Source organism: Acanthopagrus latus, chromosome 7 (genome assembly GCF_904848185.1).
Source record: "Acanthopagrus latus isolate v.2019 chromosome 7, fAcaLat1.1, whole genome shotgun sequence".
Lineage (NCBI taxonomy): Eukaryota > Metazoa > Chordata > Actinopteri > Spariformes > Sparidae > Acanthopagrus > Acanthopagrus latus.
The window spans coordinates 18,079,792-18,097,408 of NC_051045.1; the positions used below are offsets into that span (position 1 = coordinate 18,079,792).

The 17,617-nt window shown below is 41.7% G+C and overlaps 1 protein-coding gene across 3 annotated transcripts in view; it reads right to left on the reverse strand.

Moving 5' to 3' along the window:
* Positions 1 to 1,199: 1,199 nt before the first annotated feature.
* cntn3a.2 (contactin 3a, tandem duplicate 2) overlaps positions 1,200 to 17,617 on the reverse strand; it is a 42,822-nt gene continuing 26,404 nt past the window's right edge. For 2 of the 3 annotated variants that reach the window (XM_037105463.1, XM_037105462.1), the window contains 10 exons: positions 15,833 to 15,991; positions 14,458 to 14,607; positions 14,233 to 14,303; positions 13,320 to 13,554; positions 12,719 to 12,828; positions 10,067 to 10,253; positions 9,714 to 9,826; positions 9,413 to 9,581; positions 5,811 to 5,895; positions 1,200 to 2,377 (listed from right to left, as the gene is read on the reverse strand). In XM_037105463.1, the coding sequence (XP_036961358.1) occupies positions 2,254 to 2,377; positions 5,811 to 5,895; positions 9,413 to 9,581; positions 9,714 to 9,826; positions 10,067 to 10,253; positions 12,719 to 12,828; positions 13,320 to 13,554; positions 14,233 to 14,303; positions 14,458 to 14,607; positions 15,833 to 15,991 (1,403 nt within the window). In that variant the 3' untranslated portion in view covers positions 1,200 to 2,253. Of the gene's footprint in view, positions 2,378 to 5,763; positions 5,896 to 9,412; positions 9,582 to 9,713; positions 9,827 to 10,066; positions 10,254 to 12,718; positions 12,829 to 13,319; positions 13,555 to 14,232; positions 14,304 to 14,457; positions 14,608 to 15,832; positions 15,992 to 17,617 lie in introns of all 3 variants that reach the window. The other variant, XM_037105464.1, reaches the window with a different exon arrangement.

Genomic DNA, 17,617 nt, shown 5'->3' on the forward strand with positions numbered 1-17,617 from the left:
GCACTATCTGTGATCTCTTCTCTGCAGTGTATTGAGAGCTTTACTGGGAATATCGTCACACTATCATGAGTGAAATGCTTGTTGTTGTTTTTTTTGTTTTACCTGAACGTGCTGCTCAAATATAACTTTTATTTTTACACACCTGCAACATTTGAGTTTGTACTATTTCAATTTTAACCTCCACCACTGCAGATCACTAGGAGGTCACACATATTGTCAATATCCCAGTGCATGGCTAGGCTCTGGTGTGATCAATGCATGTGTTCAATGCAGTGACACTGCAGACACAGCCTCATCTCCCCTGGAGTGCTGCACTAGGATGCTGGTGCCATGAGGGGGCAGTATTGACATTTGCAATGTGCAGCCACTGGACTACAGCATTTGTACATTGTTGTGGGGTATGTGGGAAAAATACACCAATCACATCATAGAGAATATCTCTGTAAATGGCTATCTAAACCACACCTGGAATCAAAGCATTTTGCAGTTTACAGCAACAGAAATACCACGCCAGAATCCTTTCCTTTTCGTGTGTTGTGTAGGAAGTTATGGTTGCCTAGTGTTGTGAGTCAGCGGTCAATAGCATGTGAAGAGCCATCACTTAAGTATCGACACACCTGCTCATTATGGATGATCTGTGGTGTGTAGGGAGAAACCTCTCTTTTCTTCACTTCCCCTGCCTATTGATCTCTTCACAGGGTCCTCTCCCTCTTATTATCTTAAAAGCATCCCTGCAACACTAGCTCAATCAATATTTCACAGCAGCTTTCCATGTCATTCCGTTGTTTTTCGTGGAAGGTATCTGGACTTCAGCAGACACATGCGCGCATGAGCCAAAGAAATTAACCAGTGTTCCTTGCAAACGCTGCAGTACAAGCCAACTGCCTGATACATGTTGTCTTTAACGTCAAAACATTGGGTTTTCTGTGAGGATAGTCCTTATTAAATAATTTAGCAATTAGTATATGCAGCAAAAACTGTCGCAAAATGTGTTCCTTATTCACGGAATAGGACATTACCGCTGCCATTTACTCTCATTTATATGCTTTTTCATAATATTATGCATTTTATAGCTTTGATGGTGCCCCAAAGCACCACTCAAATTCCTCCTGCAGTAAAGACACTAAAACTGCTGATGCCGAAAATGACACCGTGCCACACACATAACTCAAAAAATAACAGGTCCAGGAGAGAGAATCCTCAGTGAATTGTTTTTATTAACTCCCTCATTTAGAAAACACAGATGCACCAAACAATATCGTACATGCACAGCTTCAGCATATCAAGATCAGCTGATGACTTTTCAATGTGAAAACGTTAACTTTGCCACGATCTCACGGAGATCACCCGGACACCAAAAATTACTGAGGAGTCACAACAGAAAGGCCAAGCGTTGTCACCCAGAGCTCTAATTGGATTTCTTCGCCAATCTCTGTGGAATTGCAAATTTCGGGTAACTCGTTTATTATTTTTCTGATCATTCCTGCCTTTTTCCCGATCATGAAGGTAGCAAGAAAATTGTATAGTTGTTCTGTTATAAAAATACAAAAAGTACTAGTAGATAGTACAGCTTGTATTGTCTGATGTGCACTGGCTGACTACCCTGTAACAGGTAGTGTTTGTGTCACTGCACCAAAAGGCTGTGTGATAGCAGCTGCTAAGAAATATTTCCCTCTGCTCATGTATTTTTCAGATTCTGGGTTTTCGACTGAGAATTACAATTGGAAGTAGGACACCACAGTTTGGTCTCCCAGCAGGGGGGCATTGCTTCAAATCACAAGAAAAACACATACAGCATGTACAGTATACCGTATGAAGGCAAGAGAGATCCGATCGAACTGGCTTTTGAACGAGCCGACACCGGCTCTTAAATGTTAATTTAAAAGCAACACTTGACCTTTGTGCAGAGTTTTTAGAAGAAAAAAAAAGAAGAAGAAACAATCAGGAACCATATCAAACATTAAAACAAGAGAATCAAATCAAAAATCCAAACATCTCCACAGTACTGACACGTTACAAAACAAAGAGGTTGGCAATGCTTCTATGTACCCAAGACACGAGATCATAAACTGTAATGTTGTCTTTTTTTCCAGTTCAGCAGAATCAATAAATCAGCCAGAAAGATGCATTTTTCCTGTGTAAACATTTGTTAGCTTAACAATGACATTCTGTGATGAGAGAATGTATACAGATTTAACCACACGTAAAGCCACAAAAACAACATAACAGGATTCAAAGACTGCTTTCATAACGTTATTGACACTCATCGGGGGGAAGGAAAACCTTTTTGTCTCCACATTTAATACAAACTGTATCCTGCGAGCTGCACCTGACCTGGCCTTGGATTCCGGAGCTTTTCTCCACCTGCTCCTTTGCGCTGGAAATCCATGGTGATGTGAACAAAAAAAAGAAAAAAGAATTCAACTCAACGTTGTTTATTTTAATTCTTTTAACCTCCCATATTGACCTTGTATCGCTGTTTTTGAACGTCCGCAATGTTTCTGTTTGCCAAAAGCCCTGAACCATGGTTAAGTACAAGAAATGAGCTCCGACTGTTGTTTTTTTTCCCAAATCGCAGAATGGTCCACTTGAAAACAGTTGTCCATGACACCATGTGGTAAGGTAATAACCACACACACAGACACACACCCTTGAGTCTTCCCGGTGTCATCTTGATGGGACTGTCCTGATTTAGTCCTCCCTAAATCCTGATATATTAGTCTTGAGCGGGTGTCATTAGGACCATTATTCCTATGCCCTTTCCCATAGAATCCCCTCAGGCCCGCTCTAATTTACTAAGATATTTTAATGTCTGCTAAATCACGGCACATATCAGGCTTTCCATTTGTCAAGTCAGACTGTTAAATAGGCCCTTGTGTCGGGCGCTGACACGCTCGTGATCTATCCGCTCCCGCCACTGTAGCGCTATTGAAAGGTAGGATGAAGCAGGTTTGAATACCTGAGCAGAGGGGGTTTTTGCCAAAATACATAAATAAACAATGACAACACGTAACACATAAAAAAAACTAAAAAAAAAAAGCCAATACGACTGACAAGAAAGGACAGATTCACAAAGTATTAAATCACAGCTGACCATACATTTTGCCAAATAATGTCTAAGCTGGTGGCTTGGTTTCAATTATCAGACTGGCACAATTGGCAGCACTTTGAGCCTCTCGTCTCGACTGCAATGGCTCATGATGCGTGTTGACTGGCACGACTACTCTGTGGTGCACAGATGGATGGAGACTAGGGCTGAATGTAATGATTATTTCCAATTACTAGATCAGTCTAGGAAATAGAGAAAAATGCACACATTTCCCCCAAACGATAGATGCTGTTTTCCCTTTTTTGTCTGTACAACAGTCCAAAGCCCAAACATTTTTATACCATGGCCACTGAGAATCCTGGACTCTGATTGGCTGACAGGTGATCCAGTACAACTAGACGAGTCGTAAAAGGGAAGAATCGAAACCACTTTAGGCAGCACTGAACTAGACACAGACAGATTTGACAAATAAACATCTTAAAGGGTAACTGCGCCATTTCTGCACATTAAAGGGCTGGGGGAGTATGACTGCATATCTGAAAGAAACAAAAAAACAGTATGAAGCCTTTTGTGGCTCCAGAGGAAGCTGCATGTAATCTGGTAAATAACCTCAAGTGAAGTCACTCAGTGGCTAGGCTTCATTGTATGTAATGTAGCCACCATTTTAAAAACAAATAATCCAAACCATTACACCAGAACCAGAGATATTGCCCTCTTTTTTTGGACGCATTCTCTTTCCATTTCAAAATCTGGCTCCTACATTACCCACAATGCAATTTAGCCATCGAGTGACATGACTGGGGGCAATTTATCTGATTAAACGCAGCTTCCTCGCGAGCCACAAAAGGCTTTTAACTGCCATTTTCCACATATGCAGAGGACCCGTAAACCCACTTTAATGTGTACATTTGGTGGAATTACCCTTTAACTCAAGGAAAGTTAAAGGGTTGATATTAACACATTTCTATGGCGTGACCATGACAGAAGGCCACACCAAAAGGTGTAAGTGAAAAGCCAGCCTTCATAGTGAGGGGTGAGACAAGACAGATGTTTATGTATGGAAATTACTGTGTATATTATCACACAGTGTCTCCGCAAAAACTTGTATTCTTCTTCTCTCATGCACATGCCTGCTCAATGCAGGGGGTGGGATGGGTGTGAGGGTCAGATTGTCATTTTGGGAAGGTTACAGAAATTGTCAAAAAAAGCAGCTCCCACCTCCAATTGAGGTCAAAGCTGTTTGAAAATCGGCCACGCACCTCTGATGAAATTCAACAAACAAGGTATGACCTGAGCTTCACCAGCGCTGGTGGGCATGTTTCTTAACATTGGACAGAGCGAGCAGTTCAGCCTGCACCAAGACTCAATTTTTTTCTCATCTAACTTGGCAACAAAGCAATCAAAGCCCACAGAAAATATGATTATTCCTTTAAACATAGCTTAAAAGTTTTTGATTCTTCTGCAGCTGCATAACAAAACTTTAGTCTAAGGAGGATCTGTGAGCAGCTCCGTGAGAAACCAACCCCCTCTGACTGTCGTCTGTTTGGTGCTTAGCCACGTGTTGCCAAGCTACTGTGTATTTCATCCTATTACCATAAACAGTAAGGATAAAAACTATTCTTGGTAGCTGAATGACAGTAATTCTGTATCTTGAATGCATATAGCAGTTTTTTGGCATGTGGCCATGGTATAAAGCGGGATAATAACTTCTGAGTTGGATTGTTCGGCAGCAAATGGATTGCAATCAAGCATGCACCTTGTTTGGAAGGTTTGGCATTTTTACCTCAAAGAAGGACAGAAATTATATGCTGTACATTATGTTTTGTCAAGCGACTGAACGTTTCAGCATTAGTTTGGAAGGAAATACAGTTGTACTTCTCTCCCACTACTGCTGCATACAGGCAGATATGAACTTTGTGATTGCAGAAAAAAATCCATCAGTCAGTCGGCTTTTACAATAACTGGTCTGAGGCATGACAACCTGTAGGAGCCCTCGTGGTACATTCAGCTCTCAACAATCAAATGATAAAAGGTAATTGGCTTAAACTGGCACTGTGAGCTGTTTTATGAGTTTCATCTGGGACACAACCAACTTTTAATGGAGCACGAAAAGATGAAGGTGACTGCAGTATGCTCTTAAAGTACCACTGACTAGTGTCGATAAGTGACGGCGTTACAAGAATCTCCAAAGGCACGGGCACGGGTGAATGAACATGTTTCCGACTCGCCAATTCAGATGCAGAGAAGAAAAGTGGAAATCTCCAAAAATACAAAACATGACCTCTCGTCGCGGCCCCTCCCAGTAAAAGGTACACTGAGACCTTCAGTAGTAAGAAACTGTGAGGAATAAAATGTTGAGGAAAGCATGTAGCTATCTTAGCAATAACAACAAGAAAGGCTGAAACTACTTTGGCACATGAATGGAAGTAAGGCATCTGTATCATTCGAAAAAAAGGGTTGAAATGGAGCATTGTTCCCAACCAGGCAGAAATGTCAAAACAGACCTATGTAAAAAGGAAAAAAAAAAGAAAAGAAAAAGCTCAAGCATTTACCGTTAATTAAGTGTCTGGCAGCACGCTCCACTTTTGTGCTGCCACATACCCGCAAACTAACACTGCAAAATAGTATGTGGTCGCCTCCAAAATCGAGAGGGAAACAAAACAAAACAAAAAAAAAAAACTCAGCAACTTTCACAAATTCAAGAAAAAAATTACCAAGAAGAAGGTTGAAAAAGAGTTTGTCATTGTGTCACGACGTTGACCTGAATGTTGATATTGCGATGGCGAGGAGCAGGGAGAGGGGGGAGACGTCCACGCTGCAGGCTCTCGAGCCGCGGGCGCTCATACCTGGAACACACAGTACAAAGATGAGAGGCTGATGTTAAAACAGCTGGAGGAAACACTTCAGGAAATCCATCTGAAACGCTCAAGTCTTATCTCCCTCATTTTATTTGTTTGCAACTGAGAACAGATTAGCAAAACGTTCGAAATGAAAGTGGAAAAAAAGTCTTTCAAACCAAGATGCAATAAACTCTGCTGAAATCGAAAACAGCATTCACACTGGAACCATGTTCATTACTGCGGTTACTTTTTATTGTGCATATTGTGATTTATTCGAATGTGGTTTTTTTTTAACCAACCTGTGAAGCTGAAGGCAAATTTCCACATTTGTGGACAATAAAAATGATTATTAATGCCCTAGCATTTCTAAGTGGTATTATTATTGTTGATTGCCTTCTTTTTTCCTCAGAGTGGCAAATACTAACAACACTGGATCGTCAGTCAGCCTTCATTTCCCTGAGACTTGGTGCAGCGGTTAACAAAATTTAATTTTAAAGGGAAGCTTTATAGGGAACCAAACAACCCCCATGGGGTCATTATTCTGGAGCCATTACATTGAGCAATCAACATCTACCTATGGCCCCTATATTAACAGGTTGTAGTGTCTAAGTGACATGTAGCCTTGTACGTACAAAACGTATTGAAATTGATCCTGTAGATCAGTACCTCCAGTCGTTGCGGGGGCCAGCCTATAGTTCAAGCGAGACAAGACCACAGGGCGAGAGGAAGAGGCTTTAAGATGGGGCAACTTTTTGATGAGAGGTTCTGTGAGTTGGGGAAAACATCTGTATGATGTTACTTTGGTTGGACACAACAACAGAACAGCTGGATGGGCACTGAACGTGAGTCAGATGGTGGCGAACGTAAAGTGGAGGTCCCAGCGAGACCAAGTTGACCCTAAACTGGTTGTACTGCTAAACCACCATGCCATCCTCAAGGACACATGGAAGTATGTGGGCAGTGACGGTTACATTGTTTGGAACAGACTTAAAGCGTTTTACATGTTAAGGGAGCATAAATGTGCCTTTACTGATGGAACGTTACGGAAAGGATCACTGTTAAGCGCGAGATGACACAGAATTTTCACGTCACAATTATCCGGCTGGCAAAACAATGTGATTCACAATATTAACCCATTAATCAAAATATGCTTAATGATCTTAAAATGGCTCGAAAACATTGTTGAATACATTTAAATAAATAAAATATATTTTTTTAATTGCATCACAGATTGGGAATCTTTTTTTTTTGTCAACATGCATTTTTGGAGAAAAACAAACAATCCTAAATAAGATAATCATGAATCATAAGGTCCACCTGCATAAAGACAGGATTAATAAACGGTGGGCACCTCATCTGTCTCTCATTCTTTAGTTTGCAATCCATCCACACATCGGATTTAAAAACATTTTTTTATGTGGGGGAAACAATGGGAAACCGAGCCTTCTGTCATGGTAACAGGCTTATGATTTTGGAATGACTGGCTCCCTGGAAATCATATATAAGCCTGTCCGTTATTGAGCAGTAATGTTATCATCATAAAACACACTTCTTTCATTCATTTGAATTCCCCTTTAAATAAAAACAAAAAACAAAACATAAAACATGCATGCTGAAGCTTAACAGGGTTTTTTTTTAAAAATATGGTAAAAGCTAAATCACGTCCTGCCTTACGACTGCGAATGCACATATAAAAATATATTGAGGGAGCTGTGTGTAAAGGGACCAGGAGCCTGATGCAGTTTGCTCTCATCACTAGTTTCTCATATGTGATTTAAGCGACTCAATTATAACTCTAATGGATGGCTGAGCATTTACGTGTAATGACATAATATATGTATAAAACCCTTTCCTGGATAAAATACATATCTTTGATCCACAAGAACCTTCCTGAACATCATCTGCACATCTGATGATTTAGAGCTACTAGCTTCTACAAACACAGTGCTCTGTTTGGCCTGCTAATGTGTTCTGCCCACATCTTTCTCTTCGTAGTATCCAAAGAATCTCTGTTTAAAAAAGAAAAAACCTAAAAAAAAAGTCTATTTTTCAAACGAAATTTCAAAGACAAGCCAGCAAGGAATTCTATCTCTCTCAGCTGCTGTTTTCAGGGATTCAACGCAGAATATCAACAATGCAAATTAGCATTTAGAGCAGAAGACGAGCCCCCCTGGAGTCCCACAGGACAGTAATAGCACCTAGTAAAGGAGGAAGTCAACCCCTGCGACAGAGATGGATTGTGCTGCATATTTCAGCAAAAAAATGTAAGAGCTGGAAGGAGCCGAACGGGGGTGGCTGGGGACGCGAGTAATGGTGAGTCAACGGAGGACAAACTGTCCCTGTCAGGTTTAAGAAGTGCTAAGTGACTTCATTTACAAGAGTGGGCAAATAACAAAAAAAAAAACAGAAGCTGTGAGAGACCGCGGTGTCTCGAGGAATCTATATGTCGAATGTTACCATTCTGTTTTGTTTCTCTACAACATGCTGGGATCAGCGTATTTCAGTGCTACTGCAGAAGACTGAAAAACCTGACGGATAAATTTCATGCAGCCATTCTGTTGTTCTGTTGAGCAGGAACAAGCCAGACTCAAATGATTCCTTGAGCACAGTTCCACGAAAACAAAAGCAGAGTGAATTCTGTTAAGATGCACCACCCTGCTATTAATGTCGCAGTCCACAAATTAGGTAATTGCAGTCGGTTCGGTCAACTAGTGCCAGATTCGCCAGCAAGCTGTGCCACAGCAGCAAAAAAAAAGTTCAAATGAGCCTAGTTTCCAGGTTAACTTTGGCTGCATTCATGTGTAAGCTCACGTCACTTTGCTAGATTAAAAGCTTGTGAGTGAAACATGCAGGGCTGTTGGCAATTAACACTGTAATTTTTCTGAGAAAAGTAAACTTTTTGGCTGGACTGGTGAAATGCTTTATATCATCCTATCACTTGAGTGAAACATGCAGAGAAAAACCTAAAAGTTTAAAGACAGCAAACTTGTACCAGATTTGCTAGCAATTTGCAAATAGACTTAAACTAATGAAGGATAAAAAATGTGATTAAATTAATAAGCATTTTTTTAAGACTAAGACTAAATCAAAAGTAGCAGGAAAAATGAACACTGGAGCTGAGAGAGCTTCCCTACTTGGTGGTTTCATATGGGATCCAAGACAAATGTCAGTTTGCTGACTTCGAAGTGTGCTTGTTTGCCCAAGGCCACTTCAACATGCAAACCAGTGGAATCAAACCAGCGACATTCTGATAACAAGATGCTGGCTCTATGCCTGAGCCACAGCCACCCTAAATGCTTCCTTTTGTCTGGTCGTTCGAGCAAAAACCGATGAGAAAAAACCCTTTTGGCTGAGTTTAAAGAGAGAAAGGATTTGAAGTGAAATGTAATGACATTTCATTGTCTAAGACTAGATTTAAACTATGAAGGCTAAAAATAACGAAAAACATAACTAAAACGAAATCAAAAGAATAAACTAAATCTATAATAGCTCCCAAATGAACACTGAACCAGAGCTGGCTTACTTAGTTGGTGGATTCGTATGGGGTCCGAGGCCGGGCCCAGCCCTCCTTCGCTCAGCGTCTGAATGTGGATGATGTAGTCGTCCTCTTCCTCGGGGAGGGTCAGCTCTGCTGTTGAATTGGCTGTTGTGAGTGTGTTTACCTCTTTGTGTCTCTGTCTCCTGTATGACAGCTGAGCCGGGGGAGAGAAACAAGCTGGGTGACACTCTGTAAACATGCATTCTTACAGCCTGACAGCTACCACACAGGTAAGGTCCACGCTTTCGCTCAGTCTGAACAAACATGCTGAGGATGTTTAACTCACTTGGTAGCCTGTAACTTCTGACTCTGATTCCATCGCCACCACAGGCTCCCAGTAAAGAGACAAGTGAGAGCCAATTAGGGTCCATTCGACATTCAGTGGCGGCTGGGTCGGCGCTGCACAATATAAAAATAATTAATTGCGATATGACAGCACAGAAACATGTTAATGTCACATCATTATCCAAGAATTACCATATTTCTCTTATGCGATACTTCACAAGAATGACATTAGATGTACTTTCTCTTGCTTATTTAGAGAATGCTAAGAATAGTCTTCCCATCTCTGAATTATAATCAGCGTGGATACAAACACAAACACTTGAGCAGCGAGGCGCCTCGGTTGCCGCAACGTACGTGGCTTTTTTGTTGTCACGTTGATTGCAGGGAGGAAGGGGCCAGTGCCTGCTGTGTTGAAAGCGCTGACCGTTAGGAAATACTGCGTGTTTCCTGCCAAGCCGCTCACTGTGACCGACGTCTGGTTCCATGGCACTCTAACCTTCCCCATGGTCTCTGGTTTGGTGTCATCCTCCCAGTAAACCACCTGTTTAAGACGGACAGCAGGTCAGTGAACGGTGACACGCGGCGTTGGAATGTGTACAACGGTAGAATGCATTTTCTATCGCATACAGCACGACCCTGCATTTGTAGTTGTTTTTGATGTCTGGAGAGATATGTGATGTTGTTAAGTGATCGCCGCAGGGTGTATCCCCTGCTCCAGCCTCTGATTCCAGCAGCACATTTGATCTGACATTACAAAGCTTTCGCTGATGTACTTGTACAACTCTGAGGAATGTTTCGTCATTGTTGAAATACTGCTGAAAGAGTGGCACGGTAGGGAAGATGTTGACTGTTTTCTTTGGAGTATTTTGTGAATAATTCCACATTTATAATGTCAAAAATAATTTCCCAAAACTTTATGTGATGCCATCGCACATCGTATTTTGTCGGACCAGCACTCAAAAAAACACAAAGGTAATTTGATTCACAATCATGTAGCAATAAGCAGCACATGCTCTCATGTGAGAAGTTTTGCATTTTTGCCTGATGACTGAAACAATGATTCGATTATCAGAATTAACAATCACGATTCTTCCATGGCGTGACCGGGGGATTTATTGTTCAATTGTTTCAGCGCCACAATGCATCATTAAATGTAGCATCACATAGCAGGCAATAATTATTTTCTCCTTAATGAAAATCTTTCTAATCTTGATGGGCATTCAAATGAAAATATCACACATCAAATACCAACTAACGTTACCAATCATATAATAAGTGACCAACACAAAATGACATCCACCCCACCCCCATCCACTTTCCCATCATCTTTATTCAACGTTGACATCGCCAAGGAAGCTCAGATATGAAATGGCACAAAAGCTTATTTTCCTGGATGGAATTATTGAAAGAGCTTTAATTTTACTGAGAATAATATCAACATCTCCCATTAAAGCGCTTTGATCGCCCTGATTATTCACTCTGAATTATGCAGGTGAGGCAATCAGGCTGTCCCAGATCTGAAGGTAAAACAGTATTCAATCTACCGTGTTGGGTTGAAAATGTAATAGACCTAGTTGAATACGGTGCCGCAACTGATGGTTATTTTCCAATAATGTGCTGATTATTTTCCCAACTCATTGACTAATCAATTATGTTCATAATTCATGTGCAAAATGTTTATCGCCATTCCCCAGCGCCCAAAGTGACGTCTTCAAATTGCATCTTTTGTTCAGCCAACAGTCCAAATCCAAAACACGTTATTATTTACTATAAAACGTGTCAAGTTTAAGAAGCTGGAACCAGCAATTTTTCTATATTTTTGCGTGAACAAGAATCATTTACTGAAAATTGAAGACTACCAATTTTCTTTTGAACCAACGAATAGATGAATCATGTAAGTGTTGCAGCTGTTTTCAAATATTCACATTTATTTAGTGAAAATTTACTAAAGACTGATTCCATGGTGCCAAACTAATTCCCAGGAGATCAAACTGAAACTTAAGGGGTAACTCCACCAATGTCACACATAAACATGTGTTTACAGGTCTTTACAGGGAGTACTACTGAATATGTTAAAAAAAAAAAAAAAGTAGCATAAAGTCTTTTGTTTGCTCCAGAGGAAGCTGCATGTAATCTGATAAATTACCTCCAGTGATGTCATTCCATGGCTTAGCTGCATTGTGGGTAATGTAGGTACTAGGTTTAAAAAAATCAGTCCTGACTGTTTGACTTATTACAGACAGCTTTAACGATAACAATCAATTAAACAAAAACAGTGATATCGTCTTTTTGAAACCACGCATTCTTCTTCCTTTGAAAGCCTGTCGCTCACATTACCCACAATGCAATTTAGCCAATGGGTGGCATCACTGGGTGCAATTTATGAGATTACATACAGCTTCTCTGAATTCACAAAAGGTTGAACAGTAGTACTCCCCGAGACCTCACTAAGACCTATAAACAAATTTAATGTGTAAAACTGGTGGAGTTACCCTTTAATGGTGGTTCAAAAGCATTTTTTCTATTTTCAAAATTTTGTTTAGCTGAAAACCTCTGGCGAACCTCATTCAACCTTAAGGCGAGCCGACTGTGGCCTGCAGGCGAGCCCTGTGATAGCCCATAAAAATGGTTTTCAGTATCATTACACGGCTTGTGTTGTGTTAAGACGCCATTTCTTGGTATTTTCACATGATGTCTGGTACAGCATTGTGGCGCAGACTATCATGAAGCTCCGTATCATGACCCCATAACTGACAGCAACATGAAAAGGCATGTGGACATGCAATTTTCTTTTGTTCCCTTTGAAAACGCTGTGACATGTTTTCCTGTCACGTTGCTACAAAGAACTGTATAATTTCGACTGTAACGGTCGCCTGACTGAAACAGCCATTTCCATGGTGACGCAGAGTTTGGAAGTGATGGCTCTGAGGTACAACAAGGGTGATGACAAGCATTTGAATTGTGCCGCGTGTGATTTCTATTTCCATTTAAAAGGGTAAAATGTACCTCATAGCCCAGAACCCTTTCAGGGGTGAAGGAGAGAGCCTGCCAATTCACCTCAATCTCAGAGGCTGAGACACTTCTGGCCCAGACTCCCGCTGGCATCCCACTTGGCTCTGAAAACAGACAACAGGAGACTGAGCATTTCTGCACTTCTTCCAACAGCACAGAGACAAGCAGAACAAATCTCTTCAATTTTTACATTTATAACAGTGCACCATTCCCCACTTGGATGAATCATCACACACAGGTGCTGCTGGTAAATAGACCAACACCACACTACAGACTGACCCCCTCTCAGCATGCTGAGAGGTAGCATAGATCTAAATGCCAACCGGTTTTCATAGCCATTCAAAAGAGCGGTGATATTTGGAGGCAATCAGTCTGTCCTTACATGAATGTGTTGTGCAATTTCTCCCCCCTACCCTTTTTTTACTCGTAAAAAGATTTCTGCAGATTTATTGTCCCGCATGTCTCTTCTTCTTTTCACGCCGGAGAATAAATGCCTCTACCCAGAAAACCACTTTCATATGATCTCTGTCCATTTCATAAACAGAAAAAGCTTTGTAGCTTTGCAAAAAAATCCCACACACGTTCATTCCCTTACCTATCTCTGCAGAATAGATGGTGACCACAGGGCTGAAGGGACCCTGTCCTTTGCTGTTGTAAGTTCCAACCTTGACATGAAATGGAGAGAACGGCGCGATGCTTTCGTTGCGGTACACGTAGCGCGACGCGCCAGGGGCAGAGGTGGCCACGTGAGTCCAGCTAACTTCTCCGAAGGCGCGGAAAGCAATGATGTAACCAAAGCTCTCACCATTCTGCAGTTCTTCGGGGACAGGCTGAGAGTGAAACACAAAACTATAGTGATATTAAAACATATACAAACCTCTCACGTTCACCCCACCACTGGGCTGAAACAATCACCACCCACACTCTCATGCTGCCAAAAGAAGTGCACGACCTACAAATTGCTTTTGTGACCCACCTGATGAAATGAAATGAGCACTAAAATGCCATTTAAAAAAAAAAAGAAGAAACCCAAGCTCATTACAGAGAGTCTGTGCAGCTTTTAAAAAGTGAAAAGGTATTTCTGATTTTAATGAAATGAGAAAAATCAAATAATGAGATAGCTTGAGCCGGCTAATGACTTCTTCAATATCTACATTATTTCTCAGCTACCTGGCTGGCTTCTGCCTTTGCTCGATTTGAGCAATTCACTTTTTGGCTAAACAACAGCAATTCAGCGCAGATCAAAGCCTCATAAATGACAATAACTGTCAGATTCAGTGTTCTGCTTATGAATACATCGCCGCCACCTCACATGCAGACTCTGTAACTTAGAAATTACAACGACTACAGCGCCAGATCTCAATTGACCCAAAATTTATGACACCAACGAGCCAAACAGAGCAGGGGCTTTGATTTAGGGAGAAATATCAAGCACCTCACTCAAGGATAAAAAAGATTTACTGCAGCCACTTTGAGTAACACAGTAGAACATAAGACTGATGACTTACCTCCCATGTGATGACCAGTTCAGACCTGCTTCCACCTCCTCCACCCACATCACCGGGGGCTGCATCAGGGACTACACAACACAAAAGACTATGTTCACACCTCCACACAAGGAAACACTCCAAGCTTAAGAAAGTTGTACAGTCACACTTTGAGGATTTGGTATTTTCTATCTGACCAGGATGACATGAGGGGAGAAGGACGGTGGTGAATTGTATTCACTGTACCTGCATCCTCTGTCCTGGTCTTGACCGACACAGGGCTCGGTTCTCCAACCCCAACACTGTTTTTAGCCAAAACACGAAACTCGTACTCCACCCAGGCATTTAAGTCCACTACAGTGGCCGTCAGTGTGCTCCCATCGATTATCTCCGGGACTGGAAAGAAACGAAAAACATACAGCATTTACTTACTCTGATAATAAAACCAGGAGGGAGTAAAACAATAACCGTAAAACAAGAGAACTAAATATATTCACAAATGCAACATAAAAACATGACAAGAGACCAATAATTAAATAACTATGTTAAGCAAAGCGCTATGCCCTATAATGTAAGTGCTGTTATGATGAAAGTCACGTGAGCTGTGGTTTGGAGTCTAGACTGTCAAAAGTCTGCCAAAGATCCAGAAGACAGGCCTTCCTTGTACTGTACAGCAGAATACTCGAAATAAACTCTTAAGATGGCATGCAAATGTGATGATCCAAAAAGTAATGTGGCAGAGACATTGCTAGATCAGCTGCTAGATGCTGCGCTGTGTCCATCAGCTATTTTTGGTGAGAATAATGGTCTAACTGCATCAACATATCCACTGTATGCTATCTGCCTTTAGACCTTTTCACACTACCTCTACTACAGCTGCTGTAGCAAAAACTGGAAGCAACTGAGCTAGCTTCTGTGTTATTCTGTGGCTTTACTTATACAGTCTTTGTCTGTTAATCACTGAGCAGTGTCCCAAATGAAAACTAATGAAATAAAAAAAATCCAATTTGATTTCATTCCATTAATTTAGCAGATGCTATTCCTCCAAAGCAACTTGCCATATGTGGATGGAAACAAGTGCTAGACCGCATCCAAACAGATTGACTTAGCTTAAGCCAGTGTTTTCATAAAGTTTTTCTGGCATGTCGCCTTTTAAGGAGCGGGAAAAAAAAGCTCATGACCCCCCCAGCCCACAATATGGTTCAATCATTAAAAACGCTGATTTAAGTGAGGTAATGGTCAGCACAAACTGATACTGACTCCATATTCTCCCCCAGGTCATTCACGCCCCCACTGCAGTGATTCTATGTCAACCCCGGGGGAACTCGCCCAATTTCAGAACCACTGGCTTAAGCAGATGAAAAGCACTGTCTGGCTCGAGGACTGCTGCAGGTGTAAAGGTCAGCAAAGTGGTTAAAATGAGATCATGTAAAAAGCAGCAGCGATGACCTCTCGTTCTCCCGAGTCAGACCCTGAATCCCTCCCATCTGCAGAGCCCTCCGTTCCGTAGCTGACCCCACACTCTGACCTCCCGGCTGTAAGAAAATTTCTCCGCGGGGATCCATCTGAACACCATCACGTCCGGTATTAGATGAAAAATCATCTTCCGACCGCTGCCTACCTGTGTTAACCCTCTGCCAGCCCACAGTGAAGGGAGTCCTGGTCTGGATGAGGTAATTGGTAATGGGGCTGCCGTTGTCTCTGCCGGGGCTCCAGGCCAGCTGGGCTGTGCTGTCTGTCACCTCCTCCACCGTCACAGAGTCTGGAGGGCTGGGGGGACCTGGCGCAATCACAGGAACAGACGCTGAGGTTCTTGCACATGAAGAGGCACAGACGAGACCACGAAATGTGGACGTGACTACGTGTACTTGCACCTACTGCAGGAAAAACATGAACACTGAACGTATTTGCTGAAAAAAAACCACATCCAGCTAAACTACATAGCTAAAATACATTATTGTGCTGAGATGGAAGCCTCTGTGGCTCGAAGTTGGGAAAGAGAGAAACATCTTTAAAAATCTTTGAGTTGGAGGAGAAGTTATGCCCTTCACAAGGAATTAAAAGTTAATTCAAGATTTATCCTCCAATACTCGCCCAACTTGTAATCCTTCCCTTTCGTGGTCCTCCTGGTAATTGATCGAAGAAACAGCAGACGCAAGTAGATGCAAGGAGTCAAATTAAAAGGTAAAAGATGAAAAAGGGCCTCGCTGCCCTGAAGAACCAAGAGTTTTATCATTTATTTTCATTATCCCACCAATTAAGTGGTGTGATGTTTTACTTTAGCCTCATCTACTGTTTCCTGTCCTAATGAACGTGTCGGCTCATCAGAAATAATGGACCACTAGAGAGCTGTGAGACAGACCGCAGAATAACAACGCCCCTAGCTCTGCTCACACTCCTCACCGGCTCTGGAGTGGGTATCTAATCTGAAGCAAAACATTCTAATTATTAAAGTGGGAAATAATCATTTTGATAAACAATCAATGCTTTGGAAAGATAAACCACAGATTTTGGGTTTATGGTTCAGCCGCTGTGCGCTACATGTGTAAAAGCATGAATGCATAAATATCTAGCAGACCCACTCAACGTGCATGTGAATAAGTGAAGCTGCTGAGCTACATTTTCTTGTTTACACAAGCCTTTAACGCGCTGCCCACATACGTTTGGCCTCCAAGGCCTGGTTTTAGAGATATTGATCTTTGTAAAACTCATTAGCAGCTCTTGATCAAAAAAAACTTTAATACACTGGCCTCATTAATACATATTAATGGAGCACACAATCAAGGATCAATTCCTTATCCTCTTAATTATATTTCATTGGCTGAGGCAAAAGGGTGCTGTCACTGTCTTCAGGGTGTTCAAATAATCTGTTATTAATATGGACAGACTGTCTGGGCTCTTATTGTGAATTTGGCATGGGGCAAATTAATATCGGGCAGCATTATGAAAACTTACAGACGTGGTTATGTTATTGTGAGCCGAACTGATTATTACCAAAATTCAGAATATAAGTCACACACGTCAGAACCGAATCTGAATAACAGCGTGTGATACAAGTGGTGAAATAATAATGGCTGTCCTCACTGTGTATTTCCCCACACTGTCTTCTAGGGCGATGGCGATGGCGATGCAGCTGTCAAACAAGTGCGAGTGCTCGTCAAGTGGTCTGAATGCTAATGACAGCAATGTTATCCGTGTAACATGACCTTCTCCATAACCACCGCCACCCTGCGGAGTGTTTGCGAGGCACCGTGGAGTGGCATCTAAAACATTTTCCACAACCATTGTAAAAAAACAAGAACCCAGATGATCACTCAAGAGTCTTTGTGTCAGGAGCTATTATCATTGACCTTCAGTGCTGCGAGAGGAGTGGAGTGAGACACGATGGGAAACAGCAGCACCCTGC